The 20253-nt window shown below is 62.2% G+C and overlaps 2 protein-coding genes across 4 annotated transcripts in view; one reads left to right on the top strand and one right to left on the bottom strand.

Annotated features, from left to right (window-relative positions):
- The window catches only part of FLII (FLII actin remodeling protein), a 12830-nt gene extending 10209 nt beyond the window's left edge, over nt 1–2621 (top strand). For both annotated transcript variants that reach the window (XM_045526902.1, XM_045526904.1), the window contains exons 21-30: nt 139–327; nt 458–597; nt 685–913; nt 1019–1173; nt 1259–1319; nt 1404–1532; nt 1612–1718; nt 1803–1908; nt 2035–2100; nt 2181–2621. In XM_045526902.1, the coding sequence (XP_045382858.1) occupies nt 139–327; nt 458–597; nt 685–913; nt 1019–1173; nt 1259–1319; nt 1404–1532; nt 1612–1718; nt 1803–1908; nt 2035–2100; nt 2181–2315 (1317 nt within the window). In that variant the 3' untranslated portion in view covers nt 2316–2621. The remainder of the gene's footprint in view (nt 1–138; nt 328–457; nt 598–684; nt 914–1018; nt 1174–1258; nt 1320–1403; nt 1533–1611; nt 1719–1802; nt 1909–2034; nt 2101–2180) is intronic.
- Nucleotides 2586–20253, bottom strand: LLGL1 (LLGL scribble cell polarity complex component 1). 2 transcript variants are annotated; one of them, XM_045526905.1, is made up of 23 exons: nt 20104–20253; nt 16111–16208; nt 13873–13954; nt 13645–13775; nt 12441–12599; nt 12201–12363; nt 11976–12111; nt 11668–11722; nt 11378–11532; nt 11076–11299; nt 10868–10935; nt 9656–9809; nt 9475–9579; nt 8650–8942; nt 8225–8372; nt 7846–7999; nt 5946–6244; nt 5090–5354; nt 4762–4876; nt 4466–4578; nt 4085–4205; nt 3897–3976; nt 2586–3202 (listed from the first exon to the last, which is right to left on the bottom strand). In XM_045526905.1, the coding sequence occupies exons 1-22, from the start codon at nt 20182–20184 to the stop codon at nt 3898–3900; spliced, it is 3198 nt and encodes a 1065-aa protein (XP_045382861.1). In that variant the 5' UTR covers nt 20185–20253; the 3' UTR covers nt 2586–3202; nt 3897. The 2 variants fall into 2 exon arrangements, with proteins under 2 accessions (XP_045382861.1, XP_045382862.1); XM_045526906.1 differs by having other exon boundaries at nt 4466–4572.

Genomic DNA, 20253 nt, shown 5'->3' with positions numbered 1-20253 from the left:
TAGGCCCAATCTCCCCGGCCCGTCCCGGGTCGCACCTGCACCCCGCCTCCCGAGCGAGCCTCCACCAATTTCCTCCGACCCTAACCTTAACCATGCCGGACCCCTCACAGTTCGTGACTTTCCTCCCTCCACCGGCAGGTGTTCAAGGCCAAGTTCAAGAACTGGGATGATGTGCTGACAGTGGACTACACGCGTAACGCGGAGGCCGTGCTGCAAGGCCCTGGTCTTTCCGGGAAGGTGAAGCGCGACGCGGAGAAGAAGGACCAGATGAAGGCTGACCTCACTGCGCTGTTCCTGCCCAGGCAGCCGCCGATGGCGCTGGCTGAGGTGGGGGCGGGGGCGGGGGCGGGGCCCGGGCGGCGGGGGCGGGGCTGAGCGCGGGGCGGGGCCCAGGGGCGGGGCCCAGGGGGCGGGGCGGGGCTCAGACCTGCGGCGGGGCGGGGCCTGTCACCTGCAGGCGGAGCAGCTGATGGAGGAGTGGAATGAGGACCTGGACGGCATGGAGGGCTTCGTGCTCGAGGGCAAGAAGTTCGCGCGGCTGCCCGAGGAGGAGTTCGGCCACTTCTACACGCAGGACTGCTACGTCTTCCTCTGCAGGTGCCGCCCCAGCACGCCTCCCTGTCCCGAGCCCCGCTCCTGGGGCTGGGGGTTCGCGCCCCTGCTCACTGCCCCGCAACCCGGCAGGTACTGGGTACCGGTAGAGTACGAGGAGGAGGAGAAGGACGAGGAGGAGGAGAAGGGCGAGGGCAAAGGTGACGCGGCAGCTGCCGAGGTGGAGGAGAAGCAGCCTGAGGAGGACTTCCAGTGCATCGTGTACTTCTGGCAGGGCCGCGAGGCCTCCAACATGGGCTGGCTCACCTTTACCTTCAGCCTGCAGAAGAAGTTCGAAAGCCTCTTTCCCGGCAAGCTGGAGGTGCGCCTGCCACGCCCTGAGAGCCAGTGGAGGGGTGTGGTGGGACCCAGACCCAGGCGAGGTTTGGGGTCCAGGGAGCTGCCCCTGACACTTCCATACTCCTAGGTGGTACGAATGACACAGCAGCAGGAGAACCCCAAGTTCCTGTCCCATTTCAAGAGAAAGTTCATCATCCACCGGGGCAAGAGGAAGGTGGCCCAGGGCGCCCTGCAACCAAGCCTGTACCAGATTCGCACCAACGGCAGTGCCCTCTGTACCCGGTGCCTGGCTCGGGGGAGGGCACAGCAGCAGGCAGGGGTTGGGGCCCCAGCCCTGACTCCCTGCTGATACCCCCACCCTCCCCAGTTGCATCCAGATCAACACTGACTCCAGCTTCCTCAACTCCGAGTTCTGCTTCATTCTCAAGGTAGGGCTGTGGGTGTGAGCCAGGACGGTGGATCCAGGGGTGGGTAGGGGCTTGGACCTGCCCGAACCCCTGCATGCTCTCCAGGTTCCCTTCGAGAGTGAGGAAAACCAAGGCATCGTGTATGCCTGGGTGGGCCGAGCGTCAGACCCTGACGAGGCCAAGCTGGCAGAAGACATCCTGAACACCATGTTTGACGCCTCCTACAGCAAGCAGGTAACGAGGTGGGCCGGTGGGCGGGGAGCTGAGCCGGGGCAGGCAGGGGCCCTGGGCTGCACCGGCCCTTTCCCCACAGGTCATCAACGAAGGTGAGGAGCCCGAGAACTTCTTCTGGGTGGGCATCGGGGCACAGAAGCCCTACGATGATGATGCGGAATATATGAAGCACACGCGGCTCTTCCGGTGAGGCCACGGCCCGGACCCTACCTCAGATCCCTTAGTCCTGGCACTGCTGCTTATGACCCTTGGCCTCACCTTGACCCCCAGGTGCTCCAATGAAAAGGGCTACTTCGCAGTGACTGAGAAATGCTCTGATTTTTGCCAAGATGACCTGGCAGACGATGACATCATGTTGCTGGACAATGGCCAAGAGGTAAGGACCCCCACCAGTGAGCCCCACCCATTCAAGGAGGAGCCTACCCACTTGTAAAGGGAGCTCTGTGGCCAGAAGAGTATTCCTAAGGCACTCATGTGACCACCTCCCCTGCTGTCCCCACAGGTCTACATGTGGGTGGGAACCCAGACAAGCCAGGTGGAGATCAAACTCAGTCTGAAGGCCTGCCAGGTGAGCTGGGTGGAGGGAAGGCTGAGGCTGGGTCCGCAGGCCTGGGAGGAACGTTCAGAGCTTACTGTCCTCCCCGCCAGGTGTACATCCAGCACATGCGATCCAAGGAGCACGAGCGGCCCCGCCGCCTGCGCCTGGTCCGCAAGGGCAACGAGCAGCACGCCTTCACTCGCTGCTTCCATGCCTGGAGCACCTTCCGCAAGGCCCTGGCCTAGGGCAGCGCCCCCGTTGCAGCCCCAGCCTGGGTGAGGAGGGGGTCCTCTGTCCACACCTGCTAGTGGAGAATACGCGCAATGCCAGCCCCTGCCCTGGCCACCCCTGCAGTGCCACAGTCCCCCACAGCGCACAGCCCCAAGCAGCACCAATGGGGTGACCCTGCCAGGTGCCCTGGGGGCTCTGGGAAATGGGACTCCCTCCAGTGTGAGCACTAGTGTGAAGCCTCTCGCGCCCCTGCTAGGGATAAAGCAGATGTGGTTGCCCTTTAAGAGATATTAAATGCTTTTATTTTCAATATTAAAAAATCAGTATTTTTACTATTAAAACGGCGCTAATTTTAACAAAATGACAGAAAAAAAACCCTCATGGTACAATCTACAGGGAAACCCATCCTGACCACCCCCCTCCACACACACACACACACCTGACCGGGCCCCGGTCGTGGGTGCCCAGCCGGGTTCCCAGTCACATCCACGCACACGTGTGCACTCACGCACGGGCCGGGGGCGGTCCAGGAACAAGTACCAAAAATAGTTTTAGAAATGACTGTCCCGCCCAGGCATTAGAAAAATACTCTTTGCAAAGGGAAAGGGAAGGACAGTGTGGAGTGGGAGGTGGCACAAGGTGCTGGGCCCCACCTGTCCGCTCCCCGAGGCAGCAGCCCCCAGGGCAGCCAACTGCCTTGTAGGAGGATGCAGACTCCTGGGCCCACACCCCGGGCTGGTGCTGCTCCGGGGCCAGGGTCAGCAGGGACAGGATGGCAGGTCCCGCTGAAGCCCACAGGTTAGCAGGTGTAGATCTATGTTAAGGGGCCAGGCAGGAGCCAGGGATCCAGGACCCCCAGCTCCGAGCAGGACAGCGGCAGTTTGGGATAGTTCTGGCCTTCCTGGAAGAGGGAAAGAAGAGGCATCAGGAGGTGAGGGAGGCCCAGAGGGCAGGCACAGCCCTTCTGTGACAGCCTGAGAGGGGCTCGATGAGTCTCTTAAGCTGGGTATCCAAGCACAGGCCCACACGCAACCCACTGAGGCCCGGGAGGGTGCCAGACAGAAAGGGAGCCAGGGCTGTCTGTGCCCAGTGCAGAGTGGGGCAGTGGCTTCTGGTCAGGGTGGATGGAGGCACGAGACAGCAAATGGGGTGGGCAGATCTGTGGGCCCACACTGACACTCAGCCAGGACAGCCTCCAGCTGGGCTCAGTGGCAGGACCCGACCTGTGTACCTCAGTAATCTTGCCTGTGAAATGGGCTGGCCAAGCCAGCGCCCCCCCCACCCCCCCAGGCCCCGAAGTGCTGCCACCTCTAAGTGGTTTAACCTGATCTCGTTCCAACTACCACCCGTGACATGCAAGGGATGATGGGCTGGCCGTGCTTTTCTAATACCCAACTATGAAAATTATAACTGTGTGAGCCCCTGAAGCCCCCCACTGGGACATCCTGTAGAAGGCAGCGGGTTTCAGAGAGTGCCAGGGTTCCAGGTGCAAGACCAGGTGGGGGCAGGTCCTGTGGGGTCCAGACAGGGCCTGAAGGGTGGATGCTACTGAGTAGTGAGGACCACGTGGACCCAGGGCCCCGCCCCTGCAGCACCTCATTTGATCAGGATGGCACAGGCCCGGGCCTCATCGTCCGCCAGGTTCCTCAGATTCTTCTCCGATTCCTCGGAAGAGCTGCAGGATGGGGGCGGTGATCAGAAGGTAGGAGCCGGGGAGCCTCTGGCAGCCCTGGGAGGAAGGCCGGGGAGACAGGGCGGCCCCTCACCCACTCGCTGGCCTCACCCCAGGAAATCCTTCACATCCTCCACCGTGACGTCCCCCGTTGTGTCCAGCGTGGTGTCGGCACTGGTGGCGGAGTCGACGGACATGGGTGAAAGCACAGCCTCCAGTGGCTCTGAGGTGTCTGCAGGGAGGAAGTGATGAGCCCCTGCCAGGACTCCCCAGGACCCTCTGTCCCTGGGGGACTGGGGACACAGACCCAAAGGTAGCCCACAATGGGATGTGGCACCAACAGGTACATGCCCAGCCCTCTCCTGCCCAGCTTAAGCCTTGGCTCAGCTGCTGCCCCTGCAGAGGCCTGCCCTGAACCAGAGCTGTGTGTCCTGATTCCCTCCCCAGGACACCATCAGGCCAGGGCTTGCCCGTGTCTCATGCCCCCTTTACCGGTTCCCTTGCTGTGGGCTGGATCTGGGCTCCCGTCGCAGCTCTGTGGGGCCAGGATGATGCTCGGGGTCCCGTTAGCCTGGCTCAGCTTGGGTGACTCTCGGAGCCTGTAGCTACAGAGAGAGGGCCGTGATGGGGACCGCAGGCAGGTACTTTGAGGCTGTAGCACTAGATGCCCACCCTCCCACGCCAGAGCCCGGGGAACAGACAGGAGATACAGCAGGGAGGGCAAATCAGGGGTGGGTTGAGACCTGGCCCTGGCCACAGCCACTGGGCTAGGGGCTGCCCCTCCACACCTGGCCCGGGTGGCATTGCGGGGCCAGCTGATGTCCAAAGAACAGAGTGGCTCTGTGATGTTCCGGGCACTTAGGGAGAAGCGTTCAAATTCTGACGGGGAAATCAGGTAAAAGCCTGGGCATGCAGGAGAGGAGTGAGGAGTGCAGTTAGGAGATGTGACACCAACCACAGCCCCTCAGCTGGTCCCCTCCCTGGCATGTGCTGGCTGGGCCTTGCTAGGCCCCACCTGGAATGCTTTCTGCTGACTCCACTCCCAAGCAATTCTCCTGGCCTCACCCGGGTGGCTTGACTCAGGCAGCCTTCCCCAACACCCCTGCCCCACCTCACCCTGGCCGTGGCGCGTGAAGACACACGAGGCGATGCCACTGATGTCCTCCTTCCGGATACAGGAGTAGTGCACTTGGGGCCGCAGGCCAGGCACCGAGAAGACATGAACGTCACCGAGGTTGGTGAGGCAGGCCAGGCAGGTCTCAGCATAGTCCTCGCAGGCCACACTGGCAAACGTGGCCAGTGCCACCTTCCGTACTCGACAGCCTTCATGGGCTGTCAGCTTGAACTTGGTCTTGGCGCTCACCTTGGGCAGTGTGAACACCTGGTGGCAGGCAGCCAGTGAGCACAGAGCCTGGCCCTATTCTGGCCCCAGGGCCCCTCACCCTCACAGCGGCTGGCCTGCCAGCCCCCACCCCAAAGCCCAGCTTGCCCTGCAGGCCTCAACCCCAACCTGCGCCCTGGGCCACACTGCCTCCCCTGCCTGTGTACCGTGCCGCCCCCTTACTGCATCCTCCGTGTTCGACCTAAGCTTCAGGCTGTACCCCAGAAACCTCCCAGGCTCCCTCTCTACGTGTGGCATGATCACTCACACACGGTCCTAAGGTTATGTCTGGTATCCCCACCAAACCATGAGTTCCTGTAAGACAGAGCCCCTGAGGACTGGACTCGGGGGTCCCAGCAGGGTACAGGAGCCTTGTGGGGTACAGTGAGATAGGAGGATCTTAGGAAAACTCAGCAGACCGGGGGGACATCAGGGTCCTCGGCAGGGAGTCTCTGCTGGCTGGAGGTATTTCCATGGGGCAGGAGGGTCATGGAGGCTCTCAGCAGGTGGGGGATACAGGAAAGGTGGGGGGGTTCTAGAGTGTCCAATGGTGTCCTTGAGGTGGGGGATTCCACAGCCCACACAGCTCACCTTAAACTGCTCCTCAGATGCGATGAGCACAGCGTGACCGCCCTGCATGTCAGGCGCCTGTGCCAAGTCCCGCGAGGCTTCATAGGGCTCGGGCAGCGGGCGGCCGCGCCCGTCTAGCACGGCAATGGCCACCACGGGCGCCCGGTGCATCAGCTGCACCTCCTTGCCCAGCACGGCCTCCACCGTCCCCTCGGGCCGCTTCTCGCTGCCTGCCGCTGCTGCCACCGGCACCTCCAGCGCGTAGGCAAACACGGAGCCCGAGTTGGTGCCTGCCCACATGGTGGGCCCGTGGTGGGCAGCTGCAAGGCACGACTCTGTGAGGAGGGTGCTCCCTGCAGGCTGGGCACTTCCCCTGCAGCCTCCCCACACACTGCAGTCCTCTGCCTCTCCTGCACCTCCACTTCCTAACTGTGATACCCTGGGACTCGAGACTGGTTCCCTCCTGTCCCACGCCTGCCTCCCCAGCAACTTCAACCTCATGGCCTGAGACACCAGCTCTAGGCTGCGGACTCCAGTCAGGGCCCCAGATGCGGCCCTTCTGCAGACGCACGAACGGCCATTAGGGCACCTGCACAGGATGTCAGCGGGCACCCACAACAGACCCTGTCCCTGCAGGCTGCACCCTGAGCCCCGTCTCAGTAAATGCAGCTCTGTCCTTGTCACTCTTGCCCCAAACCCTGCAAGTCCCCGACTCTCCTCTCCTCCCTCCACGGCCCAGCACTAGACCTGTCATCAGCCCGGGAATCAGGCCCCCGCCCTCCTTCTTCAGTGTTCCCTGAAAGGCAGCCAGAGGAAGCCTTTCAACACTGAAGACCCCGGGCCTGGGGCAAAATGCGCTGAGGCCGCTCAGGACGCCCCTCGCCCTGCGCTGCCTGTGTGAGCCAAACCTCTGGGAGCAACACTTAGTGGCGAATCAGGACTGAACTCCACAGGAGCAGGGGTGGGCTTGGATGTTCCCCACTCTGCACCCTGACGACTGAGGGACCTACACAACCATCACAGCTTTGAGGTGAAAAACCACTGAGCAACTCAGAAAATGACACACCAGACAGGAGCCCTGGCCAGCCATGAACCTGAACCCATCAGCCTCCTCACAGGGATGGCAGAACAAGCTGGAAACCTTGGGCCACTTCAGCCACGTGCAGACAGTGGGAAAATCTACAGAACAAAGACCCTTGGCAAGTAAATGACATCAGAAAGGGGGCCTGTGGACCAAGCAGGAGATGAGACTCAGGAATTAGCGTCAGCTCTACAGGGCACGATGTGGCTTACTGGTGACGTCGGTCAGTCACACGCTCAAGAACTCATGCTTGGGCTTTTGTTTCAAAGAGCCCATGAGATAAAACAGCGAGTATGGGTGGGACAGGCTTCAGTAGCAGCACACCGGCGGCAGCAGGCAAGACACAAGGGCTGACTGTGACCCCCTCTCTATTTTTGGGTATCTTTCAAATTCTCAAGTTAAAAAACAAAAAACAAAAATCAATGACTTAATCAACACACCCAGGCCTTTCCTGGGGCTCCAAAGCCACCCAGAGTCGAAGCCGGTCCTCAGCGTGGTGGCCAGCCCCAGCACCCCCGAGCTGCCTCCTCGCCACTCGCTGGTTCCACTCCAGCCAAGGGCCGGGCAGCTCCCCACACACATGCCCACGGTGGGGCACAGGCCAGTGTGGCTCCCTGTTGTCCCCCAGGCCTCGGGCTCCCTCCTCCGGGCTCACTCACCAACCCCTCACTGTCTGTCCCCCCCAACCCCAGAGGGACTGTGGGTGGCCCAACACGCAGGAAGTGCTCAGTGATTTTGAACCTCCTGAAGGAGCAGTCCCCCCACTGTCCCCAACAACACCCATCTCCTGGATGGCCAACTGAGGCCAACCTCCCCAGCCCCTCCTCGTCCTGGCCTCACCATCTCGAAGGAACGTGTCAGCAAAGTAGAGGCAGCGCACAACGCCCGAGAGGGAGTCATCGGCAGAGCGGGGCTCGATGCGGCGCTGTACGGGTGTCATCTCCACGTCATGAGGGCAGGCTTGTTCGGCCAGCTGCGCGTTGGCCTCCTGCAACTGGAGGGGCGGGAGGCTCCTGAACACCGTGTCCCCGGCACCCCAGCTGCTCACCGTGCCTGACACCCCACACCCCATCACTCTCCCTCCATCACCCTGCCTAGCTCACCCTACCCTTCCTGAGGGCCCAGAGGCTGCAGGGGAAGGAGCACCGTGAGGTGAGCAGCCCCCAGGGTCCCAAGCCAGGGCCAGGGCATGGCTCCCAGGCAATCTGCCCCAGCTCACCTTGCTGTTGGCATTAGCAGCCCGCTTCTTGCCAGAGACACGGCTCTTGCGGATGCGCCGGAAAGACTGGCGCAGCGACTTCTTGAGCGACTTCACCCGGGAGAGCGGCCCCTCCATGGCCAGGGAGTCGTTGGGGTGAAGAGTGCACCTGAAGGCAGGCAGGGGCTGGTCGTGCTACGGAGTAGCCGCCGCTCCAGCTGAAGCCAAAGCCCCCGTGGCACTGCCCCACGGACCCGGCAGCTGGTAGCACTTAGAACGTCCTTTACGGAGCTGCCAGGTTATTTCTTACCGGATGATGGAGGTTACAGGGGCTTTAAAAATCACCCCACCTTTGCCACACTAAACCTTACAAGGGGAAACAGAGGCCCAGACCCCATTTCACATGGGAGGGGGCTCCAGCTGCCCACAGCCCCCGCTCCACACACCTGGCCAGCACAGGGCTCTTGCGCTGGTAGTCGAAGAGGCCAAAGCCATGACTGGTGCCAAAGGCCACAAGGCCCCACTCGGTGTGGAGCGTGACAGCAGTGACAGCGGCTGGCGGCAGGCACTGCACCAGCACACGGGGCTGGAAGCCAGCAGCCCAGGGCAGCAGTCCCGTGCGTGGACTCAGCCTCTCGTGGCCCTTCCATGTGAAGCCCTCGCGGTCCTGGAGGAGGTCCACACTGGCCACGCTGACCGCGTGCTCCGAGGACACATCGCTGAGCTCCAGCACCAGCACCTGAGCCCACGCCAGGGCAGAGAGAGGGGTCAGCCCAAAGGAGGGGCCACCCCGGGCCCACCCTAGCCTGCGACTTCGGAAACACAGCACCAGCCACTGACTGCCCAGGACCATCTTCAGTTCATCCACTGAATAAGTACCTAGGGAATAGCTACTGTATACCAAAGCCCTTGCTGAGGACCAAGGAACACAGTGGTGACCAAGATGCGGTGGTCCCTGCCATCCTGGAGCTAAGTACCCACTCCTCCCACTCAGGAAAAAGCACACATTCAGAACCGTCTGTTTACCACGTGAGTGCCAGAGGCACGGCAGTGAGCTGTGTTCCTGCCCCTTCCCCAACCCTCCGTGGATCCCCCCACCAGAGCCTGACTCAAAGCCCCCAGTGATGGGCCCACTTCCCATCATCCCTGCCCCAGCCAGCCCCACCTGGAGCCCCCTTCCCACTTCTGGGCTTCTGCCTGTGCCCATCCCTCTATTCCTCCTCCAGAAAGCCCTCCTTGATACCCACAATCGAGGGGACGCCCAGTCCTACCTGGCCTGCAGTGCCAGCCACCACCATCTGGGCTGTGTACTTGCAGAGCGAGACCTTCTGCACACCGAGCCGGGGATCATCACTGTAGGGGTCAAAACAACCCACCTGGGGGGATGGGATGGGGTGATGACACTGGGCAGAGCTGGGACCAGCTCCTCAGGCCCAGGGGAAAGGGGTCCACCTTGCGGAAGGGCGGCCAGTCATCCTCGGCAGCCTGGGCCAGGCTGTCAGCATGCTCACAGTCCGTCTGGAAGAGGCCAGCCGTGCTCAGCTTGTAGAGTGGCCGCAGTGCCACGCCTGAGGCGTCCCAGAACCGTACAGTACCGTCCTCGTGGCTGCAGGGAGGGCAGGTATCAGGGCCACCCCTAGGTCTCTGGGTGGCTTGCACACCCCTCCATCCACTCAACCAGTGACCACTCACTGAGCACCTACTGCATATGCCAAACCCTGACCAAATCCTACTGCATGCAACAGTAGGCACCTGCTGTATAGGGGAAACACATACCAAACACCTACTGGATGCCAGGTCACATATACCACATGCACCATGGCTCTTTAAACAGTGGGAAGGTATGGAAATGACCACCCTAACAAATAGGAGATGGCAGAGGGGGATGCGCAGGGAAAAGAGGACCATGAGGGTTCTGCCCCCACTGGGAGGCACAGAGCAGAGCGCAGGGGATCCCAGGAGGAGGAGCCAGCTGTGGCGGGAGGAGGCCACACAGGCAGAGCAGCAGGACAACTGCGGAAGGAGGGAGTGGGGGAGGGGAGGAGTAGACAAATCTAGGGCGCAGCCCCGGGAAACAGACACAGAGCACAAGCAGGGGCTGCCGGGCACTGGTGGGAGCTCAGAGCCAGGGCACGAGAGGGTTGTCAGTCTGTGGGGCTGGTTGGGACCCACTCTAGCAGTCCTGAGCACGCTGGAGTCAGAGGCCTGAGGGTCCCAGCACAGGAGGGAGGGAGGGACAGGACAGGAAATCAGGGCCTGAGTCATCGGGCACGTCAGCGCCCGCCAGGCCAAGGTTGGGCTCCCCAGCACCTGCCCCGGGCAGCTTACCGTGGGCCAGCCCAGATTTTCCGGTCCCAAGGCAGGCAAGCTGGGTAGGTGGAGCCCTGGGGCTTGCTGGAGCTAAGTTCCAGGCCAAAAGGCAGAGCAGGGTGGGGCCTCAAGCCAGGGTCTAGGGAGGTTTTACCCCAATCCACCCTGGGCAAGGGAGGGGGATAACACAGTCCCGCCAGGGGCCATGCCTGAGTCTCCTGGCAGCTCAGCGCTCACCAGGCCCAGGACGGGCTTTCCCATAGCGGTGAAGGGAACCCCAGGCCCAGTAGGTGCAGAGTCTCACTCACCTACATACACATGCGCACATGCACCTCACAGCCGTGTCTGCCTTACCCAGTCAGCAGCAGCCCTCGCTGTGACGGCTCCTGAGCCAGGTTCCGGCCCCCAGTGATGGGCCAACTCTGGGAGAGAGCGGCAGAGATGTGCACACAAGGTTAGGAGGAATGTCTCTCCCTCTCACCCCTGCATGGCACAGTCCAACCTCCAGGCCCAGGCCTGGGCAGTGCCCGCCCCCAGGAACAGCCCCCCACCCGGCACACACCGAGGCACTGGAGGCAGGCTGGGGGCTCTGCTGCTCGCCGGCGCTCACAATGCGGGCCCACAGCTTGGCAGGGACGTTGGCAACATGGGCCGAGCAGGTGATAGCGGACGAGTGCAGCGGGGCCAGGTACGGGGCAGGCACAGCCGGCCAGCCAGGCGTCTGAAGGTCAAGCACCACCAGTTCCTCTTCAAGCAGCACAGCCAAGGCCTGGGGATCGTCGAATTCTGTGGGGCGAGAGACCAGGTGAGCGCAGCCACAGGTGGCACGGGGCACCGGGTGGGGCTGGGGGGCAGGGCACACACCATCCTCGGGCCGCGTGCTGTGCACTGTGAAGAAGTCGATGATGCGGGAAGTGAAATCGAGCGTCACCAGCACCTCAGCTCGTAGCACACTCACACAGTGGCGGTCACCATAGCTGGCACGGGGCATGCCACCACTGAAGATGATAAAGTGGCCCCTGCATGCGGAAGGGAGGCACGTGAGCCTGGAGCCAGCTGGGTCCGAAGCACACACACCATGGCCCAGGAAGAGCTCGCCCTTCCAGTCCCCCCGCCAGACCTGACCCATGCCAGACACCCGCCCCTCAACCTACCCGGATTCACAGTTCCGCCACAGAATCTTGTTGATGGCCTTGCAGGGAAAGGGGCCTGGGAGGTGGGACGGCATCAGACTGGACTCGCTGGCAGTTCTCGCCGTTCCTCCCATTCTTGCTCTGCCCTCCACCACTCTCTTCCTCCCAGCTGCCTCCTGCCTCCTCCAAGGGGAAGGCCCACTGCCCCCGACCATGCCCCCCAGGGGAGTCACCACTTTGCAGATCTGCCTCAGCTCAGCAGCGCCCCCCACCAGGGCCAGGCAGCCCTTCCGTCCCCACCTTCCAGCTCAGGCCTCCCCAGCACTCACCGTAGGGTGTGGTGGCTACCGTGGGCTGTAGTGCCGGGGAGCTGCCAACGTCTGCAGACCAGACAGCATAGCTGCCATCACTGTGCGAACTGGTGACAGTACTGCCATCACGGCCCCAGCACAGGCTCTCCAGCTGCTGTGGGTGGGCAGGGGCAGGAGGATGTGAGCTACAGGGGGTGTATGCAGGGGGTCCAGGCTGAGGGGGCACGGGCCTAACCCACATACCTGGTTCCCCAGGAAGACATGGTCTACACACCGCGCAGCCTGGTTCCAGATGACCAGCAGGCCCCGGCTGTAGCCAATGAGAATCTTGGTGGGGTCCCGCAGGTGTCCCTGGAGTGACTCCACGGGGCCCAGCGCCTTCCCACACCGGTAGTCGTCCGGCAAGCTGCAGAGGAAGCTCAGGTGAGCCAGCAGAACTTCCCGGGCACAGAGCCAGTGCTAAGAAGCCAGCCTGCCTCTCACCTGCGCAGAACCTCGTCTGGACCGAGGGTCTGCCCCTCAAGCAGTGTCAGGGTGGTAACGTCCAGGAAGAAGACACTGCCGCCCTCAGTGCCCAGGGCTGCCATGTCACCAGCAGCCACCAGCAGGACCACAGTGACGCGCGTGAGGCTAGGCGGGGCGCTGCAGGGAAGGAAGGGAAGGGGTGAGGGTGCGAGCGAGCCCATCCACCTGCTGAGGGGTGTGGAGGGGCTGGGCCACCACCGGTAGCTCATCCTCAGCCCCACTGCACTCGCTGGGGCCTACTTATGGAGCCGCCCGGGAAGGGGAGTGTGTCATAATTAGCCTGCTCAATTATTCATCAGGATGTCAGCAGGGAGACGGATAAAATTAGGTTCCCCAGGTCTTGGAGACTGGGCTCCCAGCTCCTCCCACCCACCAGGAGGGAAAAGCAAGAACCGGGACATGACCCAGGCCAGGACCAGGAGCTCCAGAACATACAAGGCCCCTCTGAGTCCCACCCAAGAATCCCACTCCCAGCCCTCTGGACGTCCCCTGACTTTGCAGGAAGGCTCCAGATCACCCCTGCCTGCAGAGACTGGGCAGCCCCAGGAATCCACCCCTGGGTTAGGACTCCCCCACTCGAGCCCAGGGGTAGGGAGGGAAAGGTCCCTATACTCTCACCTGGGGATCCAGGCCCACTGGTGACACACTGGGGCATGCTGCCAGCACCTCAACAAGCACAGCCTGTGGGACCCTCCATGCCCCTAAACTTGCCTTTTCATCTATGCACACAATGGCCCATCTCCCACCCCCAACTAAAGAGGCCAGGGGACCCTTATTGATGTCAGCTCAGCTTAAACCCTGCCCCAAGGTCCTAGACACCCCCATAATTGCAGGGAGTGCAGCACCAGGTCTCAGGTCCGAAGATCTTGGCATATTACACGTGTATCTCCTGGTACTCACACCATTAGTTACCTGCTCACCTCAGACTCAGCCACAATCTCCCGTGGAACCCAAAAAGTTCACAAAGCACACCTCAGTCCCAATGGGGTCCAACTGCAACAGCCTAGAAACCAGGCCTAGCTCAACGCACCCCCACCCTGAACTGCGGCCGCTGCTGGCAGCATCCCGTAGCCACCATGCCATTGCATGGCCAGCTCCCGCAGCGCTCCCACCAACAGAATGCCCCTACCCAGCAGCCGGCCCCACCCAAGTCCTCTAGTACCTGGCACCGTCAAAGCCAGGCCGGCCGGGCAGCTGGAAGCTGAGTGCTTCCTCCAGGTGGGCGCAGCCGTTATGGTGGATGATCTCCCAGAGATGCAGGCTGCTGTCGTCCAGCAGAGTCAGGAGGCGGCCCTGGTGGGTGAGCAGAGACCAAAACTGTGCTGGCCTGGGCAGGGGGTGAGGAGTCACGGGGGCTACAGGAGCTGGCTGGTGGGGGGCAGAGGCTCACCTGGCCGGGCAGGAAGTGCATCTGTGTGACAGTGGCTGCATCACGGTGCAGGCCTGTGAACTCCACCCCAGGTGCACCATAGCTGAAGGTGACGGGTCAAGGGCAGAAACACGCAGGCACAGACTGGGAAACCATGGCATGGGAGACGCCCAGGCCTCCTCCCTCCCCAGGACTATTCCAATGGGCCCTGGCCCAGGCCTAACCATCCAGGCATCCTCCAGGGCCCTGCAGGGCCCCTCCCTGAAGAAGCTCCTATCCTGCCCCAGGCTCAGAGCGCAGGGTCCATTCACTGCTGCAAGCCGGGTGCTGCTATGGGACCTTCACTTCGTTATCTGTAAAATGAGCTAGTGACTCCCACCTCACAGGGCTGTTGCAGACTGAGTGAGAATAAATACACGCCCAGCAGGCCTGGCCCAGGCCTGGTACCCAGCAGGGGCTCCGTTCCACCGCAGCCTCATGTGTGTGTCTGTGTGGGCTTGAGAGCCGGGCCTGGCAGGTGGGGGTCAGGCAGGCCAGATGCAAGGCCAGGCCCTGACAAGGAAGCCCGAGGGCAGGGGAGAATCCAGGCTGCCCCTCCCCGCAGCTTCAGGCCAAACTCCAGCTGTGGACAAGGAAAGCAGTCTCCCTCCAAGGCAGGGAGCCAAAAACCCCCTCTCTGAGGGAGGGGTGACCCCAGCTTGCCCATTTTACAGATGAGCACACAGAGACCTGGAGAGGTCTGGGGACCTGCTTGAAGTGCCCAGTGCCAGTGGCAGAGTCCCAGCAACTCCAGGGTTGATGGTGGACGGCAGAGCCTGAGGGGGCCCCAGGAGGGGGCTTGGGAGGAGCCAGCCACGTTGCCCCGGTGACAACACAGGAGCTGTTGCCTGGAGCTTGAGCCGAGATTCCCCGCAGGAGCCTGGCCGGGAACTCAGAAGACAGGACAAAAGAGGGGGCAGGAGCAGCTGGGCGGGAACCAGGTCGTCAAGGAGATGCTCAGCCTTGCAAGGGGAGGGGCGGCTGCTGGAGACCAGGGCTGGCCCTCTCCAGCCTCAGTTTCCCAACCCCGGGGCCCCAGGCTCTAGTGGTTTGGGGGAAGGAGGGAAGGAAAGGGGGAGCTGGGCTCTGGCCTCCTCTCTGAGGCTCAGTCTCCTTGTCTGTCTCCAGGTTCTTTGTGAGCCTGAGGAGCCAGCACACGAGAGACCCCAACACGAGAGGGACAGCTCAGAGCATGTAACAGCAAGGCACGTCCCTGTGAGGAAGAGGCCACAGAGACATGCGTGTGGAGGCAACACAGCACCCATGAGGGGTGGGAGCAGCAGGCCAGGAAGCTCTGCGGCCACCCACACCTTCCCCACCCCCACTGGTGCCTCAGGGGCCCACAGGAGAGGAGAGGACATTCCGGCCCAGCCACGCTGCCTGGAGCAGGACAGAAGCACACAAATCAGAGGCCCACCCCTGCCTGGCCAGCGCCCCCAGCCCTGGGGTGAGGAGACCCCCAGCCTCTGCCCGCCCCTTTCCAAGCACTGACTCATTTTCTGCTAACCTATGTCCACGGCCAGGCTACTGAGACGCACAGGGCCACACAGGAGGGGGAGGGCTGGCACCCCTCACCAGGCAGCCGCCAGCCAGACCCCGAACCTCGGTTTCCCCGGGAGCAGTTGGGGTGGGATTCTCCAGGGCAGGCGAGGAGGCCTTCAGCTGCCTGGCCGCCCCCACCCCCACCCCGCGCCTACAGGGAAAATGCCCGCTTTGTGCAGCTCACACGGCCCATTGTGCAGCCGCCAGGATCCAGGTGGGGGCCGTGCTGCGCTCACCATGCCGAGCCTGGCACTGCCTCGGGCCCCTCGGCCGAACACATGTGTCTTCACATTTGTACACATGTGTACGCCAGCTCACCAGGGCCCCCAGCCCAGCCACCCTCAGTGGGCACCAGGGCCTGGTCTCCCCAATCACAGTCGCTGGGACAATGGCAGGGTTGCCAAGGTAACTGGCTGGCTGAAATGCAGCAAGGGACAGCTGTGGCCACTGCAAACTGAACACCCCATCACCCTGTCTCCCAGTGAAAAGACCCCATCCCCTCTGTGAGGAGTTGTCCCAGGTGCAAAAGCCGGGCCAACCTCCACCAAGACCCCAGCACTTGCTGCAGCCTCCACAGAAGCAGCCTCTACCGCCTCACCAAGGCCGGCACTGAGCACCCGCGGCACTGCAAGCAGGCGGTCCCAAAGAGGCCCTGCACGCCACGGCTACAAAGGATACATCTTGACAGCCCCAGACCTGGTGCCGATGGCCATGATGCGAAGTTCAGGGTCGAAGGCCAAGGCGCTGGGCTGGTTGGGGAAGCCATGCTCCACAGTCTGCAGGGAGGGGAGGGGAGGGGAGGGCTGTGAGGGGGCACAGCCCAGGCATAGCTGCCCCTGGCTCACCTGGAGGCCCACTCTCAGGCAGCCTTCAGGCTCTGCCACTGACACACTGGAGCAGGAGCCGGGACCACCTGTTCTTTACGCCTCGTGTCAGCAGTGAAATGGGTGATGGCACCTCCAGTAGGTGGGGAGGTGGCTGACCCCCAGGCATCCCATGGCTCACCAAGTCCCCAATCCCCTCAACGTCTGTGTCGACCCCCGTGTGCACAGGCTCTAGCAACAAAAAGGGAGGACAAGGCTTACAGAGGCACAGGTGCTGACAAGGACCCCACCTGCCCCACAGGGGGCACAGAGGCACAGACTGAAGCCTGGTGAGAAGCCATGTCACCTGGGGTCCCAGGTGAAGCCCGGTGCACTCCCCACAGGCCAGACATTGAGGTCTGAGGTGAAGGGGCAAAGGGCAATGGCCAGAATCAGCTAGGCAGAGGCTCTTGACTCCCCCCTACCAAGGAGAGATCGAGGCCCAGAGAGAGGTAGCTTTCTGCTGGCCCTGAAGGTGCCACCCACCTCCCTACCTGGAAACAGCTGGGCAACACGATGCCACACCTAACAGCAGTGCAGTGGGAACGGTGTTACGGGGGCTTGTACACCAGGTGTTGACGGAACAGCTCCCCATCTGCTCCTCCGCTTCTTAGGAGGCCAGTCCCAGCCCGCTGTGGCCCTTCCCCACCCACCATGCGCTCGCGCCCACTCCTTCCTCTGGCTGGGCTCACCCACCCAAGGAGCCCCTACTCATCCCCCAAGGCCTAGCCAGGAGCGCCCTCCCTGGGGAGCCTGCACACCTGGGCCCCAGCCACACCCTGAACACCAGTGAGGGACGCCCCTATGTGTGCCACGGATGACTCCTGACTCACCACCTCAAAAAGTCACACATTTTTAAGAACCCAGTCCCCAGCCTGTCACCCCAGCCTCCCTCTGTGCCTCAGGCCAACCCGAGCAGAGACTGAGCCCTCTGGGCAGCTGGCTTGGCCATGGCCTGGCTGTTTGCCCTTAGGCTAGTCATAACACTCTCCAAGCCTCAGTTTTTCCATCTGGGGACTGGGGACAGTGATCCCACCTGAGGACAGAGTTGGTCATTTGGCTGGGGAGATGGGGGGAGCTTCCCTTTCCCACCAACACTGCCACACCCATGCCGGACCTGAGTTTTCTATCCAGCCCTTGCCCATGGCCAAGTATCCAGAGACAGGGCACATGACACCTGCATCGCAAATCCCCACAGCTCTGAAGTGGCCCCCAAACGGCTCCCCACTTTAAAGAGGAGGGAGAAAAGGTTAGGTCCTCTGTCCAACACCTCACACCCCAAGCCCCACCCATCCCTGGGCCCCGTCAGCTCAGCTTCAACGCACACTCAGAAGGCACCTTCTCACACCCTACCGGCCCCGCCCTGCTCCAGGCCCCACCATCGGTCCCCACACAGAGGCCAGCGGGATCCTGTGTGAAAACCAGGGTCAGGTTCTCCTCCCTCCTCTGCTCAGGATCCTCCTCGGGCTCCCAGCTCACCCACAGTCAGCACCTGGCCTCTCTCTGGCCTCATCTCCCACCCTCCCTGGCTTACTTGACTTCAGGCCCAACAGCCTTTTGCTCTCATCCAATTCACTAGACAGCTCCTGCCTCAGGGCCTTTGCATCTACTGTCCCTCTGCTTGGACTGGCTTCACCCAGCACTCCCATAGCGGGCTCCTTCCCTGCTCAGGAGTCACTGCTCAGAGAGGCCTCCCTAACTCGCCCTGGCTGTATGCAGCAGCCCTGCCTGGCCGCACCTCCACACCCTCACCCTGCTTTATTTTATCCACAGTGCTGGCCACCATCCAAACTACTACATATTCTACTTTGTCTCCCTCACTAGCACATCAGCCCCCTGAGTGAAGAGATACTTGTCCTTCTGGGTGATATCTGTCACTGCTGTGTCCCCAGCACCTAGGAAACCTCACACACAGCTGAGGCTCAGTCTCAGTGCACATTCCAAAGACAACTTGTGAGCTGGGCTGGGACTTGAATCCAAGACTCAAGAGTCCAAAGTACATGCTCAGTCCTGACCTGCGTCCTTCTCTCCAGACTCAGGAATCTGGGGCCTAGTCCCAGGTAGGGACCACCTACCACCCCCTTTAGTGACCAAAGGCCTTCCCCAAACCATCCCCCTTCCAACACCATTGCTGCCCAGTCAGAAGAGCGCCGCATCCTCCTCAGTGGACAGCCCTCACCTTCCACGACCCATCTGTCTCCAGTAGCCACTGCACTCCCCAATTCACCAGATGAAAAAGTGACATTTAGCCCTGGGCCTGTCCCCGCCTTCCTTCTCTTTTCACCTCACAGAGGCCACCGTCATAGCCACCCCAGCACAGGAAGAGGCACCACTGGGGGGCCCTGAGCACCAGCCTCCCCCCCTGGGCCCCTCTCAGGTCCCTGGTAGGTTCTCAGCCACCAAGTCTGAGAGGCCAGGCAGCACACCCCTCCCCGCCCCCCCCCCCCCCACCTCAGACCTCAGCGGAGAAACCTGAGCCTGCCGTGAGACGTCCAGTGCCTTGGCCATTCCAGGACCAGCCATCCCAGGGCTTCCGCCAGGACCAGACTCCTCACAGCAGCCCAGGGCAAGGGCCATGAAATCAGCTCAGGACCACAGCAGCCCTTCCCAAAATCCCAGCCCCTCAAGGCTCTGACAGGGGAACACAAGGAAGTCAGAGGGGCCCTGCTTGCTCCGACTTTGGGCAAGTCCTCATTCCCTCTTGAACCTCAATTTTCCTACCTGTACGATGGAGACAGTAACTCTAACTTCAAAAAGCAGTGAGAGGCTCTGCCATTAGGGGTCTTTGAGATAAAACTGAGCACAAAATCAACCCCTCCACCCCACCTGGGAATAACTAGCAGGTGGCAGGCTGGGACCTCAATCTAACACACATTAGTGCAAGGGGAGGCAGCCCCTGTCCCATGGCTTCTCCTGCCCCACCCAGGGAAGAAAAGAACAGCCCTCCACCCCTACTCCGCCTTGGTGCAAAGTGGCAGGACAGCCGGCCCAGGCAGTACAGAGAGCCAGAGCCCACAGCAGGGAGGAAAGTGGCTCCATTTCACAGCAAGGGAAACTGAGGCCCCACGATCTGAAGTGCTGTTGAGTACACAGCCAGGGGTGTCCCTGGGACTCGCAGACCCTGGGACTTGCAGACCCCGGCAGAGCCTGGGGCAATGGGGGAAGGGAGGAGAGGCTCCTCGAAGAAATTTCTCAGCCCCACCCCCCACCCCTCTGGCACGCCGGGGTGTGAATGCAAAACAAACGGGGCCCAAGACTGTCCCAAAGGCCCAAAGAAAAAGGATAAAGACAGACAGAGAGAGAGTGAGAGACCGAGAAACCCAGGAAGAGAGAGAATTGAGAGGCAGAGAGATAAAGGGAAACAGAAAAAGACACAGAGCAGAGATACGCAGAGATACACAGGGACCGAGGCAGAGACACCCCCCCAACACAGACACACAAGCAGACTGCGGAGAGGGAGACGGTCAAAGACGGAGAGAGCGGGGCAGAGACCCAGAGAGATGCAGGGTCGCACAGAAACACACGAGACCCGAAGACCCAGGTAGGCAGAGACGTGCAGAGCCAGGGCCAGAGAGGCCCACAGAAACCCAGGGAGCAGACGCGGAAAGTCAGCGAGAGACCCAGACCCATCCAGATTACGAGAGCGGAGGCGGGGAGGACGCGAGCAGCGGGGCCCACCGAGGGGGAGCCCGGCGCGGCCCGACCCCGCGCGCCAGCCGGGCGCCCCCTCCCCCCGGGCCCGACGTGGCTCCGGCCCCAGGTCCGCGGCTCGGGCCCCCTCCCGCCCCGGCCCGGGCGGCCGCCGCACCTTGTTGAAGGCGAAGAGCTCCTGCTTGAGCTTCTCGCGCTGCGGGTCGGCGCCCTGCCGCCGGAACCGAAACTTCATCATCTTGCGCCCGGCTGCCGGCGCCGCGCCCGCCGCCGCCGCCCGCAGGATGCACCGCGCGGCCCCGCAGCT

This window comes from Lemur catta, chromosome 15 (assembly GCF_020740605.2).
Source record: "Lemur catta isolate mLemCat1 chromosome 15, mLemCat1.pri, whole genome shotgun sequence".
Lineage (NCBI taxonomy): Eukaryota > Metazoa > Chordata > Mammalia > Primates > Lemuridae > Lemur > Lemur catta.
This window is presented reverse-complemented; position numbering and strand designations above follow the sequence as displayed.